This window comes from Mytilus galloprovincialis, chromosome 10 (genome assembly GCF_965363235.1).
Source record: "Mytilus galloprovincialis chromosome 10, xbMytGall1.hap1.1, whole genome shotgun sequence".
NCBI classification, from domain to species: Eukaryota; Metazoa; Mollusca; class Bivalvia; order Mytilida; family Mytilidae; genus Mytilus; species Mytilus galloprovincialis.
This window is the reverse complement of record NC_134847.1, coordinates 64723834-64743563: the sequence shown is the minus strand read 5'-3', so window position 1 is coordinate 64743563 and position 19730 is coordinate 64723834. Positions and strand designations below refer to the sequence as shown.

At 31.6% G+C, this 19730-nt stretch overlaps 1 protein-coding gene across 1 annotated transcript in view; it reads left to right on the top strand.

The window, feature by feature from the left end:
- Window positions 1–19005, top strand: part of LOC143048121 (DNA mismatch repair protein Msh2-like) — a 36039-nt gene extending 17034 nt beyond the window's left edge. Inside the window, exons 10-26 of the mRNA XM_076221598.1 lie at window positions 678–736; window positions 1939–2059; window positions 2831–2944; window positions 3542–3678; window positions 4123–4239; window positions 4855–4969; window positions 5474–5529; window positions 6458–6547; window positions 7358–7529; window positions 8785–8910; window positions 10549–10644; window positions 11167–11231; window positions 12536–12703; window positions 13137–13228; window positions 14527–14681; window positions 16902–17083; window positions 18822–19005. Of these exons, the coding sequence (XP_076077713.1) occupies window positions 678–736; window positions 1939–2059; window positions 2831–2944; window positions 3542–3678; window positions 4123–4239; window positions 4855–4969; window positions 5474–5529; window positions 6458–6547; window positions 7358–7529; window positions 8785–8910; window positions 10549–10644; window positions 11167–11231; window positions 12536–12703; window positions 13137–13228; window positions 14527–14681; window positions 16902–17083; window positions 18822–18983 (2027 nt within the window). The 3' untranslated portion in view covers window positions 18984–19005. The remainder of the gene's footprint in view (window positions 1–677; window positions 737–1938; window positions 2060–2830; window positions 2945–3541; window positions 3679–4122; window positions 4240–4854; window positions 4970–5473; window positions 5530–6457; window positions 6548–7357; window positions 7530–8784; window positions 8911–10548; window positions 10645–11166; window positions 11232–12535; window positions 12704–13136; window positions 13229–14526; window positions 14682–16901; window positions 17084–18821) is intronic.
- Window positions 19006–19730: the final 725 nt, after the last annotated feature.

Below are 19730 nucleotides of genomic sequence, written 5' to 3'. Positions count from 1 at the left end.
TAAATGTTCACAATCATGAATATAACAGCTGTTTAAAAAAAAAAATTCCTCACAACCAATGTGATGAAATAATCACTTTGCCGCAATTTTTCCAACCAATAATCAAGGGAAATAATAATCCAAAGTGCATTCCCTAGGTTCCATGTATGTTCTAATGGAACAGTCCGTTGGTGACATCCACAAATATTCACTCTGTGGTTAAAGTTTTTGAAATTTTAATAACTTTCTAAAACGATTTATATCAAACTTGGACAGAAGCTTGTTAATGATCGTTTATCAGTATTTTACTTATTAATGGACTTGGTTTTTCTGCCAGTTAACATTACATTCACTCTGTGGTTAAAGATTTTAAAATTTTGATAACTTTCTTAAACTATCCTGTATTGCTACCAAACAAAATGTTACTTAATTATGTACGTAGTTTTCTTCCAGTTAAGATTACATACAATCTGCAGTTAGTTCCCTAAACATTTAATAGCTTTACAAAGTAGGCGAGACACTGGGTTCCACGGAACCCTTACAATTTTTTTTTAAATGCATGCATTAGAATTATTTGATAAAGCATGTATTATTTGCAATTATTTTACCATGCAAAAATGCAATTTTTTATCTAAATGAGTAAAAGAAATGAATAAAATAATGCAAAGAACACTGTATGTGACTGATTATTTTTACAGCTGAAACAGAAAAAAGTCATGCCATTGGAGCCCTTGCTGCTGTGATCAAATATCTAGAGGTAAAATAGCAGAAATGATTTTAGATAAATTGATTTTTTAGCTCACCTGACCTAAAAGGTCAAATTAGCTTTTCTCATCACTTGGCGTCCGTCGTACGGCGTCCGTCGTCCGTAAACTTTTACAAAAATCTTCTCTGAAACTACTGGGCCAAATTTAACCAAACTTAGCCACAATCATCCTTGGGGTATCTAGTTTAAAAAATGTGTCCGATGACCTGGCCATCCAATCAAGATGGCCGCCATGGCTAAAAATAGAACACAGGGGTAAAATATATATTTTGGCTTTTATCTTTGAAACCAAAGCATTTACAGCAAATCTGACATGGGGGTAAAATTGTTGATCAGGTCAAGATCTATCTGCCCTGAAATTTTCAGACGAATTGGACAACCTGTTGTTGGGTTGTTGCCCCTGAATTGGTTATTTTAAGGAAATTTGGCAGTTTTTGGTTATTATCTTGAATACTATTATAGATAGAGATAAACTGTAAACAGCAATAATGTTCAGCAAAGTAAGATCTACAAATAAGTCAACATGGTCAAAATTATTAGAGGACCCCTTAAGGAGTTATTGCCCTTTATAGTCAATATTGAATAACTTTTCGTCATTTTTGTAACTTGTACAAAAATCTTCTTTTCTATAACTATGGGCCAAATTTAACCAAACTTGGCCACAATCATTACTAGGGTATCTATTTAAAAAAAGTGTCTAATGACCCCGCCTACCATCCAAGATGGCAGACATCAGTAAATACAGTAACAGGTGAGCGGCACAGGCTCTTGAGAGCCTCTAGTTTTAATTGTTTTATTTTTGAAATAAGATATTGGTTAGTCCTCCAGTAATACATGTTGCCTGAAATTAAATTTTTATGATAAAAGTACTTGAAAACTTTTTGGTGATTTTTGAGTTGTTTTAAATCCATTTGAAATTAAAAGGTTGAGACAAAGAAATACAGATAATGATACAGGACTTTTAATTCTTGGGTATGATCGTCTAACATCTCTGACTGATACAAACAACCCTGTCTGGTTTTCTGATCTTGTACTTTTTACAGTGTTTACTGTGTTGTATTATAAATGTCTCAACTAAATACTAAGTTTGAGTCTTTTAATTACATTTCATATTACAATTACGAACTCACATATTAAAGTATTTTTACATTTTTTTTCTGTTTTGAACTGATGTTTCCAGTCTTTTGTTACAGCTTTTATCAGATGAAGGAAACTTTGGTCAATTTTCTATAAGCTCTTTTGAGTTGGGACAATACATGAGACTGGATGCTGCGGCTGTGAGGGCTTTGAATCTTCTACCAAATACAGTGGAAGGTAATGGATCTTTCTCAAGATTATGATTGCATGTTTATTGTAAAATATTTTTAGAATTTGATATGACAGTCATTCTAAAGATGCATTAGAAAAAGACTTATTTTAAAGGGAAGTCAGTTATTAGATCAAATGTGGACTTTGAAAATTTTGAAATATTTGTTGTTTTGGAAAAAAGTATGTACAGTTGTATTTACATGTCAATGAAACAAAAGTGAAACACCAAATGACATCTTGAATTCAAATTATATTCCTTAACAATAGTAGTATACTTAATACAATATGTCAAGTTCTAAATAACACAATTAAAGAAACTATGAATAGATTTAATATAGAGTTTACCACTTTTCTTTCATGTTACCAAATTTCTTAAACGGCAAAAACTAACCAATATAGATATAGCACAAGACAAAACAATAATGTAGTCCTAACCTTGAGATAGGCACATGAGAGTTGTAAGTTTTAACACAATGGAGTGAATGGAAACTAAGAAAATGTTTCATTCAGAATGATTGACAAATAGTTTCAGTTAAGTTAGCCTCATCTTAGATATTGTTATGAGGAACTACTCACATGCTTAAAAAAGCAAACAGCAAAGAAGAACATTGACAGTTGTGTTGCCTAAGGGGAAAATTGTGTAATCAGCTGGCCTTTAAGATTTTGTATTTTATTCAGTTTGATTTCAATTTTTATCAGCTAACACAAAAATATATATACTTTTAATTATTCAACATTTGTTTATTGTATACATCACATATTTTTTCTATATTTTAGGAGGAAATAGAAATCATAGCATACTGGGCCTATTAAATAGATGTAGAACAGCCCAAGGTCAAAGGTTATTGGGCCAATGGGTAAAACAGCCATTGGTTGATCTTAATAAAATAGGTTAGTACAGTTAACTACATATTTATTGCAAAGAAAAGTAATTTACAATTATTTTTGAAAAAATAACGAAAAGCCTCTTCAAAGGAAAGGGCACTTAGCTAAACTTTAAAAAAAATCTTAGTATGATTAACTATTACCCTCCAAATATAGATCCTTGCTTTTATAAACAGAGATGTCAAACATAGCTAACTAGCATCCATGGATAACATGTGTGTAATGCAGATATTTTAGACTTGCTTTAAATGTTTTTTTTTTTTTTTTATAACACCTAATTCCACAATCCAGAATCTTCAACATTTAAATCAGTGCTGCTAGTTCATACATTTTATTTAGCTAGCAATTGCTTTTGATATTATGGAAATAGCTTTTATATGAAAACCTTAATTTTAAAACAGATCTGTTGAAAGAACACAGCTAGTTTAGAGGGATTTACATCCTTTAGAAGTGGGAGGGAGAAAAGAATGAGTCTGACAACCAAATCTTTGTATAAACCTTCACTAGGAAAATATGGTTGTTCAAGGAAAATATTTTACCTTTTTTATACAGAAATGCATAAGTTTGTTCCAATAATCATTATCTTTAATTTATTTATTTTAGAGGAGAGGTTGAATGTTGTAGAAGCTATGATTGATGATACAGAACTAAGACAGACCTTACAAGAAGATCAACTGAGAAAAATTCCAGACTTTCAGAGGCTGGCTAAAAAATTCCAGAGGAAAAAAGCTACATTACAGGTTACTAGATATCCATCATGTTGACACCCATTTACCATTGGAATTTCTCGGTTAAATAAACCTATAAACAAAAAAATTGTAATTCTATCAACCTAGCAAAGTAGATTTAGGATGCCATTTTATATAATGGTAATGGGCTAATGAATTTTTTATAAAAAAGAATATTGCTGGATAAGTGGACAAATTTCTGTTGTGGATTCTTATCAATAAAACAGTATAATGTTAAAATACTATAGATTCAAATACACATTGTGTGTATTAAAGCTTTTGTGGGCAAACAAACAAAAATGTGGGAATTCTTGCAATCTCATGAAACACCACAATAATCTACAGATTATAAAACTAACTGTTTATCTTTACCACTCTTATTTCTTGCTGCATTTTTCGATAGTATACATTTCTGAATGGAAGTCATATTTAAAATCCTTATATCATATATTTTAGGACTGTTACCGAGTTTACCAAGCTATTGAAAAGATGCCATACTTACTGGAAACATTAGAATGTCATGAAGGTCCAAACAAACATTTGTTGATGGAACTGTTTACTAACCCTGCAAAGGTATGCTTAAAATGAAATCATTCATTAACTTTTTTCTCTAGTACACATTGAATTTACGGTTGACGAACATTATGGAACTTGATAGTAATATTTACTCAGATAAACAGTGATTGTTACCACGACAGATGCTAAATTTTCAATTCAATGTATGTTTACATACTGGATTGGATTGGCTTAAATTTTGCATTATTTTCTCAATCTACATGTAAGATTTGATATGGAAAGAATTTGTTTTATTACATTGGTTGCAATGAATTACATTGATTTCTCAGTGAAATAAAAACTGATAATTTCACATGTGAAATAAATGGTTATTATCACATGTGAAATAAATGTGGTTATTTCATTTCTCTGACGTCATACAACAATATGCGTTGTCCTGACATCGGATCAAAACAAACTGTGAATGCTTAGGAAAAAGAAATAGTTCCTTACATTTTCTACTTTAATTTCAGAACAAAATAATCAATATTTTATCCAAAATTCAAATTTTAAGAAGTAAACCTTATAGTGGCATATAAATATTCCACTTGTGCATCATCAGATAAAGCAATGAAAGTGGTACTAAATGTTTATGTTATATTGTTTACAATTAGTGTATGTTGATTATTTAAGGAATTACTTATGGACTTTGCCAAGTTTCAAGAAATGGTAGAGACCACTATGGATCTAGCCCAAGTAGAGAACCATGAGTTTGTAATCAAGGCAGACTTTGATGAAGGATTAGCAGGTTAGTTATTCAAATCATGTTCTATAAAATTGAGAATGTAAAGGGGGAATGTGTCAGAGACAACAACCGACCAAAGAGCAAGAGAAAATCTCGTACACCAGAAAGCGGGCTTCAGCTGGCACCTTAACTAAAATGTGACTAACCTTTAAAGACCATCATTTTAAAACTCTTCATAAGTTAAATAAAATGTGAAAAAAAGATATATTTTGCATTTGTGGTGTTGACAATCACAAACGCATTACAGTTCCAGTTGCTATAAAACCATGCCATTCTTTTTAAGTATTGAAAATCTCATCAAATTGCATTTACATGTATAGGTGTATTCAAAGGTCTTATTTCATGTTTCAGTGGTTACAATAAAGTTTTAGAATACCTATGCTTTGAATAATGTGAGGGGGTAAGCTCGTAAGAACAATACATGCATTCTTGTTTTACTTGAGTTGGATGTTTTATTAAATTAATCTATAGACTTTATTATCAATGGTTGTATCTTTGTCATTCCAGCTTTAAGGGAGAAAATAGACAGCTTAGAGGATGATATTAAATCACAGATGAATAAGGTAATACACTTCGTAATAATAGTAAAGATTCTTAGAAAGTTCAAGAAAATTTTCAGTAAAAGTTAAGATTCCTCTTGGTTTTCGAAGAGATTAAAAAATACTCCAAAACTGTTTACTCCAGAAATTGATTTAACCCTTTCGCCGATGAGTCCCGGTTTACCGGGATTCACGCTTCAGACAGCTGACGATGAGTCCCGTTTTACCGGGATCAGAATACATCTTTTATATTTCCCGCTCAAAACAGTGCAAACATGAGTTATCTTTCTTTGGGGAATACCCGGATGAAAGTGTAAATATGGCGCTTCCGTTTGTTGAAAACCGTGTCAAAATCAGAGGAAATTTACGGAATTTACGAGAATTTGAAATGAGGGAACATTTTTTTTGAAAGAATATGGAAGAATTGAAGCCAAACTAGTATACTTTTTTGACATAAAATGTCATTTTATGTACAAAACACTTGAAATGGACATCGTTCAGTGTGAGGAATTTGTACAGCCTCATAAAATTTTTCAAAATTTTGCCGTTTTGGGTTAAAAAAATTACGATTTGGGGTCAAAGAGCAGAATTTTGAGAATTTCACCTACATAATGCCGAAAATTTGAAAATTTGAATATTTTATGAAGAAAAAATTATCAAAACATAAACAAAACTGTGAACATGGTGTTAGTGAATGAAATAAATACACAAATAACTACAAACAAGTTTTTATTGACATTTATTATGAAGATCTTCCACTTGAGTAAAAGTAGCCAGGGAAGCCATGGTCTCAGAGTAGCGTCTGTCTGGGCAGCAATCGGTGAAAGGGTTAAAGAAACTTTGCAAGAAGTCAAATATTCTAACTTTTTATTTCCTTGAGATTTCATGTAATTAGAATACCCATGTATTATTCAGATGATAAAATAAAGATGGGCTTATTTTTGGTTTACAGGTTGCAAGAGATTTAGGTATAGAACCAAACAAAGTCCTAAAATTAGAAAGTAATTTACAATTAGGATACTTTTTTAGAGTTACTAGAAAGGTAAGATTTAGAAGATTTAGTCTAATCCTCTTAAATTGATTTCAGTAACAACAATCAAAATAAAAGTAAAAATCATTGGAAGAGTATATAGAGAACAAAACAATCTGGATAGTTAATGGTAGGAATGTCACTTCCCTAACATTTTATCTTGGAGACTCCTATTTGCTACATGTGAAAATGAATATAATTTTTTTAGCTCACCTGGCCAAAAGGGCCAATCGAGCTTTTCTCAGCACTTGGCGTCCAGCGTTGTTAACTTTAAAAAAACTCTTCTCCGACACTACTAGGAAAAATTTAACCAAACTTGGCCACAATTATCATTTGGGTATCTAGTTTCAAAATGTGTCCAATGACCACCCCTGTGAACTAAGATGGCTACCATGGCTAAAAATAGAACATAGGGGTAAAAGACAGTTTTTAGCTTATATCTCTAAAACTAATAAAAGCCTTATTTCAAGCATTAATTGTAAATAAGAATATAAGGTTAGAGTCTCAGGCTCCTTTGAGCCTCTTGTTGTTGAATGCAGAGAAGGTGTTTTTTTCATGGATACCTGTTTTTGTGGCTTTAACAATTCTTTTTACAAGCTAACAGGAAATATTCATTCTGCTAAAACACTAAAACTTGTGGATCAAATCTATCCTCTAAATCCATGAAAATTGGTATCACAAAAGCAATAAATTCATAGCAAAAATCCACAGATGTAATCTTTCACAAAAGTATTTCAATTTTAAATGAATGATGATTTAAGAGAATAATTATAAGTTGATTAAAAGATTTAGATTTAAAACTTTAATTTTTTGTATTTTTAGGACGAAAAAGCATTGAGAAACAATAAAAACTATATGATAATTGATACTAAGAACAATGGTGTACGATTCCACAATAATGCTGTACGGAAATACAATGAAGAATATCTGCAGTGTAAAGAAGATTACAATGACCAACAGAAAAGTGTGGTTGCTGAAGTCACTAATATAGCTGGTTTGTAGGCTTATTATTGCATTACATAATCTTTTAGAGCTGATTTCCTAATGCGTGTGGAGTCTAATTTGGCATGCTTGCTTTGTTTGTCTAATTTTTATTAAGCTTTGTAATTAACATTGACATCTTCAAACAATAAATAAAGGCATAGTTGAATCTATATATATTATATTGAAATTACATTGGACTTTATCCCGATATACAAACTAAGTAAGCAAGCTACCCCAAGTCTTGCTCTACTAGTATTAGGACATTTTATTATTAACATGGTAACAACTTCAATAAGAGGCCAGTAGTAATTTATTTTTAATTGCTATTGTTAATTTGAAATTTTAAAAAGAAAAATACTAGATTTGTCTTAAATATTAACCTGTCTGTGATTGGACCATAACATTACTGACTCTGTTTTTAGCTCCAATTCCTCTCTATGCTTATGAGTTCAACTGTATGATATGTATTTCAAAACTTGATGCATTTTTCTTGAAACTGAGGTTATATATTGTCATGTCAGGCTTAAGGTGCAGTTTGAGCTCAAATACAACTTCAAAAATATGAATTCTGATAAAAAGAAAAAAAATTGGAAGGGATGGGTCTTCCTTCTGTGCCTGGCAGTGTAAACTCGGGTGGTGTAACTACTGATCAACTAATCATTGACATATGCTAAGGGAATGGTAATCTGCAGTTGCAGGTCCAGATAAAGACAAAATTCAGGGTTTTTGGTGGAAATGACCTTTTGTACCAAGATCAGTTTCACTCTACAAAAATTCTAATTTTACATCCTAAATATATCTTTATTGAGGTTTTATTTTTACAATCATTTATTTTAAAAGCTAACATTTTGTCAAAGATATGAAAAATTTGCACCGATTCTGTTTGTTTTGAAATATTTTAAACTCTCCAGCATATAAAAATAGATAATAAATGAAGAACTTTAACAATTAACCACTAGATGGTGTGTATTGCTAGTGATGGTTCTTTCATTTAAACAAATATGATACCCAGGGAAGGCACTTTCTAAAAGAATTAACCACCTATAAAGGCAAATGTAGAATATCACTTAAATTTTTTGTACTTCATGCCCGTCCTTTATACCCATAGTTAAGATTTTTAAGTGCCTCTCCTTGGTCCCATACATGTCTATGGAACATTCATGAAACAACTGAAAGGTCACATTATATATTAGCAGGAATACAATGTTTAACCATATCAATTTCCAGAAAACCTGATAATGAATACATATCTTTTGTAATTACAGCTGGATATGTAGAACCTATGTTACTGATGAATGATCTCATTGCACAGTTAGATGTACTGGTTAGTTTTGCACATGTATCAGCCAGTGCTCCCATTGCATATATCAGACCAAAACTTCTGTCCAAAGGTCAGTTACATATAATTTAACTTCAACATACATGTGTAAAAAAAACAACACATTTATTGGCTTTTGATTTAGATGTGTGTGTGATAGAATCAGTCACTGATTTTAAACTGGTTTTCAAAAGGAAAAATCTGTTATTTATTTGGTGATGTACAGCAATCAGCTGCCAAACAGTATGTGTACCATTACTGTAAACCACTTTGGTGAAATCTTTTCAAATTGTTTCCTTGAACTTTTATACTTTGTGTCAATTTAGACTCATTAACCACAGATTACCTATAGAAAGTGGAAGATGGAAAAAAATTCAGAGAGATAAAAGAATATGCAAACTATGTGACTTAAAAGATCTTGGAGATGAATTTCACTATGTAATGAAGTGTAAATTTATGGCTATAGAAACAGGGGTTAAGAAATCCACTAGCCAGACGCCTGGGACTACAACATTTAGACCTCAGGCAACCAAAACTTGTAACCCAAAATGCCCGACGGACTAGTTACAAAAAATTCTTGGCGTTTCTAAAATTGAAAGGGGAAAATCCCATCATCACTTTTCTATCTTATCCAATCAGATTCAACTACGTCATCCGGGATTCCCAGAATTTGAACTGATTTTGTACAAGTTTTAAAATAGAACAAATAACTCTGGATGGATCTTGTACTTTCAATATCGATGTGTCAGTACAGAGGGTGGTATTGTACATTGCTAATGCAACCTGATTTTACCTCCTTCTGATTGATTTATTGCAATATAAATGTGAATCCCTTTTGACAGCAGAAACCTGACTTTTGTCAGATAAAAATTTGAAACATGTGCTGATAATTCTTTTACACAAATGTGATGATGCTATTGTATCTGATAAACTCCCCTCCAATCCTTTTACATACACACGTATAGCAGTGGTCAAGACATGTATCATTCCCAGATTTGGTAAACTCATTATATCAGAATTTTCAGTGAATATTCAATTATCGATTAATTGAATATATATATGCTAATGGAATATGTTTTGCTAATATAAGTTTTGAATATCCAATTTGCAAAAATCTACTGTACAATGCCATGAATGGATAAAAATTGTTAAGTTTATAGAATTCACTGTTATTGCAGCACACTCTGAATTTGTAAGGCATACTAGGGCTAGCAGGTCAGTTTTGTTGGGCTAGTAGTTCTTCCAACAGGGCTAGTAAAATCTTGCAACCAATTAGCCCTGGGCTAGTGAGCTATAACAAAATTTTTTAACCCCTGAGAAAGACAAAAGTATATTGCTAAAAAGTATATTGATTATCCAAACACAATTTAATTTAAGAAAGTAATGAATATGAACAAGCAATCATCTTTAAAAAAAGCTATGTACATTTATAAGACATATTAATTTATGTGTGTGTTCTCCTGGCTAAACTCAACTTATATTTGTAAATAGTGTACATATTATGTTTTCTCTAATTTATTACTATGCTATTTATTACCTGTAACTTCTGTATACCATCGTATTGACGAAGGTGTTTGTCAGAATAAAGATATATATATATATATATAATTAAATGAAGGTTTGATTTTCATGTTTTTACATTGTAGCGTTATTGAGCTGTATAGCTTTAAGTAGCAAAAAATGATACTTAATAATCTGTCTCTTTTCACAGGAAGTGGTAAAATAGATCTGAAGGAAGCAAGGCATCCTTGTCTTGAAATGCAAGATGATGTAGCTTATATACCAAATGATGTTGTGTTTGAAAAAGGTATTTAACACTGACTAACTGTACTTAGTTTTCAGCTCACTGTCCCTGAAAAATTAAGATGTTGTTTAATCTCCATTTTAAATTTCTTTTGAACTCTTATCTGCGCTTTATATTTAAATGTTTACTGTAATATGGATTTTGCATTTGGTTAAGATACACAAAGAGATTTCTGTTCTTGCTTATTATTAGGAAAGACAAAACTACCATAATTAAAACCTAAGAAAGAAAAAGAAATACATAGTGCAAATTGACTAGTCATGATTAAAATTATTGATTGCTAATTTGATTTACAAGCCTTAAGATGAAAAAAGGGAAAACATTGTTGATACATTGAAGACTTCAGAGAAAACGCTGTCAAAGTTTTTGGTAAAGAGTAGCCCTTGATTTATGCAGAACTGTTTCTAATTATTATGTCTTTCTTCACCCCATTTAAATGTTTTCATGGTAAGAAAAAATCCTGCTTTTTATATTTTCATATTTTAATATTTTACTGATTATTTATTTCTTTTCTCATTTCTTCAGATAAACAGATGTTTCATATCATCACAGGTCCAAATATGGGAGGCAAATCAACCTATATTAGATCTGTAAGTCATGGTACTGTATTCAGTATAAACATAAAAATAAGAATATGTGGTCTAATATCCAATGAGACAACTGATATCAAGAGACCAAATGACAGAAATTAACAATTATAGGTCATTGGAGAGACTTCAACAATGAGTAAAATACATACAGAATAGTCAGCTGTAAAAGGCCCCAATACTGTTTGTGTATTTGCAAATAAATAATCACACTTGAACAAAATATTTGTGATGCTTGAATGTATTTGGATCATTAAGAAATCATTTGAATGTAAATTAAAAAGTTTGGCATCTTCCTATTGCACATCTATAGGCTTTATCAATAATAATCTACAGTCTGACTGGAGGTATTAACAGTTGTAACCCTATATTTAACAGTGCATCTCTTTCCAAAAAATGTAAAGAGACCTTGTAATGTAACAAAGGGACAAGTTTTTATGCCCCACCTAGGATAGTAGAGGGGCATTATGTTTTCTGGTCTGTGCGTCCGTTCGTCCGTCCGTCTGTCTGTCTGTCTGTCTGTCTGTCTGTCCCGCTTCAGGTTAAAGTTTTTGGTCAAGGTAGTTTTTGATGAAGTTGAAGTCCAATCAACTTGAAACTTAGTATACATGTGCCCTATGATATGATCTTTCTAATTTAAATGCCAAATTATAGTTTTGACCCCAATTTTACGGTTCACTGAACATAGAAAATGATAGTGCAAATTTCAGGTTAAAGTTTTTGGTCAAGGTAGTTTTTGATGAAGTTGAAGTCCAATCAACTTGAAACTTAGTATACATGTGCCCTATGATATGATCTTTCTAATTTAAATGCCAAATTATAGTTTTGACCCCAATTTTACGGTTCACTGAACATAGAAAATGATAGTGCAAATTTCAGGTTAAAGTTTTTGGTCAAGGTAGTTTTTGATGAAGTTGAAGTCCAATCAGGTTGAAACTTAGTATACATGTGCCCTATGATATGATCTTTCTAATTTAAATGCCAAATTATAGTTTTGACCCCAATTTTATGGTTCACTGAACATAGAAAATGATAGTGCAAATTTCAGGTTAAAGTTTTTGGTCAAGGTAGTTTTTGATAAAGTAGAAGTCCAATCAACTTGAAACTTAGTATACATGTTCCCTTTGATTAGATCATTCTAATTTTAATGCCAAATTAGAGAATTTATTCCAATTTCACGGTCCACTAAACATAGAAAATGATAGTGCGAGTGGGGCATCCATGTACTGTGGACACATTCTTGTTATAGAATCTTTCTTTTAGGAAATGGCTCAATAAATGATTTTAAGTTGTGAAATTCATTCCAGATTGGTGTTGTTGTATTGATGGCACAGTTGGGTTGTTTTGTTCCTTGTTCAGAAGCAGAAATCTCAATAGTTGACAGTATTCTGGCTAGAGTAGGGGCTGGAGACAGCCAACTGAAGGGAGTATCTACTTTCATGGCAGAAATGTTAGAAACAGCATCAATATTAAAGGTAAAAACAGAAGTATTCAAAGTAAACTGATGTGTCATTTCATCAAATTCTCTTAAAATCACTGAAGCATTTGTCTTTCCATACATCTACACATTAGTTCCTGCAATTTACAGCTTCTTAAAGTTTACTGTCAAGCATCATTTAGATGAATTTATTTTTGCAAAAAGAAAAGTATTTTGTTAAAAAAAAACTAATTGATTGATCTATTGTTGTTTAAATTAATGAATAGACATTTTGCTTTTAAAATACAGTGTCATTCCATTTAATATAAATTGTCATTTCATTTAACTCAAAGGAGATGAGCATTTTGGTCCACTGTATTATGACAATGATTGTTTATCTGTAACATGTTAAGGTCTTTGATATAATGTTATCAAATGAAAAGAAGATGATATTAGGAAATCAGTGCAAAATTTATTCTTGTCCTTTTCAGTCATCTTCTGGAAATTCATTGATTATCATTGATGAATTAGGTCGAGGTACATCTACATATGATGGCTTTGGTCTTGCCTGGGCTATTTCAGAGTAAGTAAAAGTATAGTAGATATATATGATAGTAATACTGTTAATTCAGAAATTATTGCGTACATTTATTGTTATATTTTTGTCATTTTAGACTAAAATGCTATTTTAATTTTTGCGATATTGAGAAAATCTTGTTTAATTCATATCAAAAATTTAAATATATTAGTTAAAATAATTACAATTATAACCCTGTCTCATTTTTTTGCAATTATAAAATCATTGCAATAATTTCTGAATTTAAAGTAGTAGAAATTTTAATATGACATTTTTTGAGTTGTAACATAAACAATTATATAAAGGCAAATACATGTCATGTGTAGTGAAGTGAGAACTATTCAGATTCTGATCATGCTGACACATTTGTTGTTGTTGTACTTTGATCAATTTGGATAAAATGTATTTTAAAAAAACCTGTGGACAGTTAACAAAATAGATCAGAAGATTTGGTATGATTGTCAATAAGACAACTCTCCACCAGAGACCAAATGACATGGAAGTGAACAACTATAGGTACTTGTATTGCCTTCAACAATGAGTAATACTCATAACACATCGTATTAAGCTTGAAAAGATAAATGTAAAATATAGATTTGTTTCAGGATCACTTTGCTCTTCATTTTCTGGTACAAGCTATAACATTTAAGATATCAGGCCAAATAAAAATATATATGTGGTTCCAGTTACATCCTTTTAAAAATTAGGGTCGGTAGGTCTGCAATTTTATTTTATTTTTTTCTAATTTTTTAATTGGTATTGTCAAAATTCGGAAAAAAACGAAATCAAAATTACAGGATTGATACCAAGACAATACAAAACATACAAACATATATATCATACCAAATCCATAAACATTACTTAATAAAGCATTTCATTTCATGTACATGTCGCTTATAAATTTAACAATAATTCTAATTATATCAGTCTCACCACATGTATACAAAAATTTAAATCTTGCTTCATAAGTCATATTTAAAAAAGATGGAACTATTTCACCATTTTTGGAAAACAATTGGTCTGAAAAATCTATCAAATATGCCATAATATCTTGCATTTCAGATGGTTTTTGTCAAACTGAAAGTGAACGCATCAGTTTTCACTCTCAACCTTTACACATGTTATGTATTATAAATTGCTAAAAGTTTACATTTTAACAATTTTGAAAAAGTGCTATATTTTGGGGCCAAAAAGGGATCTTACTGAATCTACTCCTTTAATCAAATTTTTTTGTTTGAATTATGAAAAGTATCCATGGTGAACATGGTGAATCATTTATTGCACCTTTGTTTTTGTCTTTACAGATTCATTGCTACCAAAATTAAAGCTTTTTGTTTATTTGCCACCCATTTCCACGAATTGACAGCATTATCAGATGAAGTTACAACTGTTAATAATCTACATGTGACGGCATTGACCACAAATGATACGCTGACACTACTATACAGAGTAAAACCAGGTACATATTGTTATGCGTTTACTTTTCTACATTGGTTAGAGGTATAGGGGGAGGGTTGAGATCTCACAAACATGTTTAACCCCGCTGCATTTTTGCGCCTGTCCCAAGTCAGGAGCCTCTGGCCTTTGTTAGTCTTGTATTATTTTAATTTTAGTTTCTTGTGTACAATTTGGAAATTAGTATGGCGTTCATTATCACTGGACTAGTATATATTTGTTTAGGGGCCAGCTGAAGGACGCCTCCGGGTGCGGGAATTTCTCGCTACATTGAAGACCTGTTGGTGACCCTCTGCTGTTGTTTTTTATTTGGTAGGGTTGTTGTCTCTTTGACACATTCCCCATTTCCATTCTCAATTTTACAACAAATTAACAAATCAATGGTTTATTGGTCAAGGTTAAGTTTTATGATTTGGTCAGTTTCTCAGAAATTTTAAACAATTTGGTAAACTATTTTTGTTGTATAGAATGAATGCAAAATTTACATGTCCATCTGACTGGGTTTATTTCAGCATGTGCACTCTTGTTTGGGCAATATGGTTCCAATACATTTGGAAACTTTTACTCAGCTGAAATTATTTTACATATAAGTCGTAACTTACCAATATACCATAGACAAGCACTTGTATAGCTGTTTGTCATCATGACAGTTAGGCCACACCAATTTAATTTCTTGTTCTACGGATTTTTGGACTCCAAAATTTGGGGCGAGCGAGCGATTTGAAAATTTTAATAAAAAAATATTTAATTTGCAAATTTTTGAGGCGAAGCTTGAAAAGTAAAGGCGAACGATTATAATTTTTTTTGGTAAACATAAAATAATAGGTTTTGACAATATTAAAACTTGATTTATCACTTGTACTTTGACATTTCTTTAATTTCTGAAGTATTTTTTCCCTGTTCACCAAGAAATAATTAAATATGGTCTATGTATGTGTGACTGACAATGAGACAATTCTCCATCCAAATCATAATCAGTTTGGGGGCAACCCCTTAATGTTATAAATATCCCTTTTACATCTTTTATGAGGGATCAATATAAGTTATAATATATTTGTTTGTACAAAAGGGCTCATATTTTCTCATAGAACTATATATCTATCTGGTATTTAAAAAAAAAAATGGTCAAAACATGTCTAAGAATTTAGTAATATTCCTGGACTTTAACCATGTTAACACATTTACTTTAACAGTTTAATATTATTCAAAATAAGTGGACCCCTCTTTAAGAAAAATTTGTTTAAAATATGATGTAACTCTCTTCTTTTTGAGTACAAAATTCTAAGTGTTCAAAGGTTTTGTATAGAAGAACTATACAAATCCTTGGTATTTCTATTTTCTTTTCTACATCAGTAAAATGACCCCTTGTCTGAGGGAGGGTTGTTCTCAACCTGATAATAACAAACACAGGTCAAAGTCCGTCCTTTTACACAGGGCTTTGATACAGACCAAAAAGCAAGCTATAAAGGACCCCAAAATTATTAGCGTACACAATTCGAACAGGAAAACCAACGATCTAATTTATATATCCAAACGGGAAAGTACCAATGAACAACATCAACAAACGATAACTGCTGAACGACATGCTCCTGAATCAATCAGGACAGGTGCATAAACATGCAGCGGCTATGGATAGTTTTGTTTCGCCAGCATACAATATAATTGCAGTTGAAGGCAAATCCTTCAGAAGTTCTTTGTACTTTATTCTAACAACGATCATTTTTTGATAGGAAATATAAGTAAGGGGGAAAGAAACCAATTTTTTGTTCTTCACGGAAATACCCGCTGTTATAACTTTTTATCGGAGCACTCCAGGTTTCATGCTGAAATAAATATTCTCACAGATATTTACACAGTGTGGTGGGGTGCTTTGTGTTTAAAATCGTTATATACAGGTTAGATTGTGATAAATTTAACAAATGTTGATATCTTTTTATAATATTTACAACAAAAAAACGGTGCGGGAAATGGACATGATTACAATTCTGGATGCGGGAAGCGAGAATATAAAAAGATTAAAAAATTCTGTTTTGAAAAAAATAGGTGCGGGCGGGTCCGTCGAACAAGGGATCAAATTGGTGTGGCCTTACTGACAGGTTTTCAGCAATGAACTGAAGGTTGCTTTCATTCTTCTAAATTCGTTTTTCTTTTGACGTTTTGTCATAAATTATTCCATTCTTGCTTTCTTTCATTAAAATAGTGTAATATAATTTTATCGTTTTAGGTGTGTGTGATCAGAGTTTTGGAATACATGTTGCAGAATTAGCACATTTTCCAAAAAATGTCATAGACTTTGCTAAGAAGAAGGCTAGTGAATTAGAGGATTTCCAGAGCATTAGTTTGACAGGGACAGGACTAGAAGGGAATGATGAACCTGCTGTCAAGAAAAGAAAGGTGGTGAAAGAGGTAAACAATCTTCCTATAAAACAAAACATAGAGAAAACATAAATATTCATAGGATATAAATTTTCCAGTATTAAGTAGTATTAGATAAACATAGAATTTTTAATGTTTAGGAAGTACACATTTTTATGCCCCATCTAGTAGAGGGGCATTACGTTTTCTGGTCTGTGCGTCTGTTTGCCATTCCATTTGTTTGTGTGTCTGTCCGGCTTCAGGTCAAAGTTTTTGGTCAAAGTAGTTTTTGATGAAGTTGAAGTCCAATCAACTTGAAACTTAGTAAACATGTTTCATATGATAATATCTATCTAATTTTAATGCCAAATTAGAATTTTGACCCCAATTTCACACTGCACATAGAAAATGATAGTGCGAGTGGGTCATCCATGTACTATTGACACATTCTTGTTAAAGGCTTGTAAACCCAGGAAATCAGATATCCACAAAAATGAAAGTTTTTTTCTCAATCCATAAAAATGGGTACCCAAGGAAAAAAATCTACAGTTAATTCTTTGTTTTATACATAAATTTCTTCTGAAAAATTTGATGATTTTCTGATTTCTATTAGGCTATTATAACCTTGCAATAAAAAAAATATAGATATAGATAGTACACCAATCTGATTGAAATGCAATTTGTGTGTGTCATAGTTCCATTTAAAAAAAATGACCTTGCTTTGTTCTTTATTATTGTACTAAGAAAAGTAAGACAAATGATGTGTTTAGTAATTACAAAGCATTTTTAACCGGATTTTTGTGACAAAAATGTCGGTTATTGATTTGGGGATGTACGGCGGGCGGCCGGGCGGTCGGGCGGGCGGGCGGGCGGGCGGCAATCAAATGTTGTCTGTGCATTAACTCATGAACCGTTCAACCAAAGCTTTTAAAATTTTAATATGTTATTCCTGACAACTATACGAAGGTCAAGTTCAATAATGGCGATTTTGACTTTTACCGTTCAGGAGTTATGGTTCTTGAAAGATTGAAAAATGCAGTTGTCCGTGCATTTACGCATGAACTGTTCTACCAAAGCTTCCCAAATTTTAATATGTTGTTACTAATGAAAGAATGGAGGTCAAGTTCAATAATGACGAATTTGACTTTTATCGTTCAGGAGTTATGGTTCTTGAAAGATTGAAAAATGGAGTTTCCAGTCGTGTCCGTGCATTTATGCATGAACTGTTCTTCCAAAGCTTCCGAAATTTTAATATGCTGTTACTGATGACAAAATGGAGGTCAAGTTCAATAATGACGATTTTGACTTTTACCGTTCAGGAGTTATGGTTCTTGAAAGATTGAAAAATGGTTTTTCCCGTCGTGTCCGTGCATTTTCTCATGAACCATTCAACCAAAGCTTTTGAAATTTTAATATGTTGTTACTGATGACAAAATAGAGGTCAAGTTCAATAATGATGATTTTGACTTTTACCGTTCAGGAGTTATGGTTCTTGAAAGATCGTAAAATGGTGTTTCCATTCAGGTTGTTGCATTTACTCATGAACCATTCAATCTAAGCTTTTCAAATTTTAATATGTTGATACTGATGACAAAATGGAGGTCAAATTTGATATTGACGATTTTCACTTTCACCATTCATCAGTAATGGTTCTTGTGATATTGCCAGGACACAAATTAATGTTAATAAATCCGGTTTGCTGTCGTTGTGACAGCCTCTTGTTTAGTTTATACTTTCCTTTTCATGATGTCTTTAGAATATGATGGATAGATATTTTCTTTTTTTGTAGGAGGGAGAAGAAATCATTGAAGAATTTTTGAAGAAAGTGAAAGCCTTACCTATAGACTCTATGTCAGAAGGAGACTTGACTAAAGAATTGAACAAACTTAAAGATAATGTCAAATCTAAAAATAATCCTTATGTGAATGATGTATTAGCTAGGGGTCAGTGACAAATAAAGCATGATTTATATAGATTTTATTTATTATTGCCATTGGTTATGATAAAAAAATATCCACAGAAAAATCATTTAAAGAATTGGAAAATTTGTTAGGTTTGATAATTACTCACTTGTCTGTCACTCGATTTTTGTGTGATCTAACCTTCATTAGCACATGATATTACATGTAAAAACAAGGAGATGTGGTATGATTGCCAATTAGACAACTATCCACTGAAGTTCAAATGAAGTTGATGTAAGCCATAATAGGCAACCTTATGGCCTTCAACAATGAGAAAAACCCATAACATCTGATCAACTATAAAAGGCTTTGATATGAAAAGATTCAATTGATAAAACAAATGGCCTAATTTATAACAAAACAGCTTATGAAAAACAAATATGACAGACATGAACCAATGACAACCACTGAACTAAAGGCTTCTGACTTGGGACAGACACCTGATTAGTTCAGAATAGTCAACAAACTTAAGTATTTAACAAATAGACCTTATATGTAAAGGATATCTTCATTTTTGTGTGAAATGTCTGAAGATCACTCATGTCATGAAAGTTGAAATCATCAGTTTAAAGGTTGAATTTAAACTAATTGTGGTATAATTAAAATTAGAATAAAAGTAATAAATATAATGAAGCTAGGTGCATGGATTGAGATAAATTATTGCCCAGTGATAAACACTCTTAAAGGTGATGATCTATTATGATATCTTGAGGAGTTAATATGTTTCACCACATATA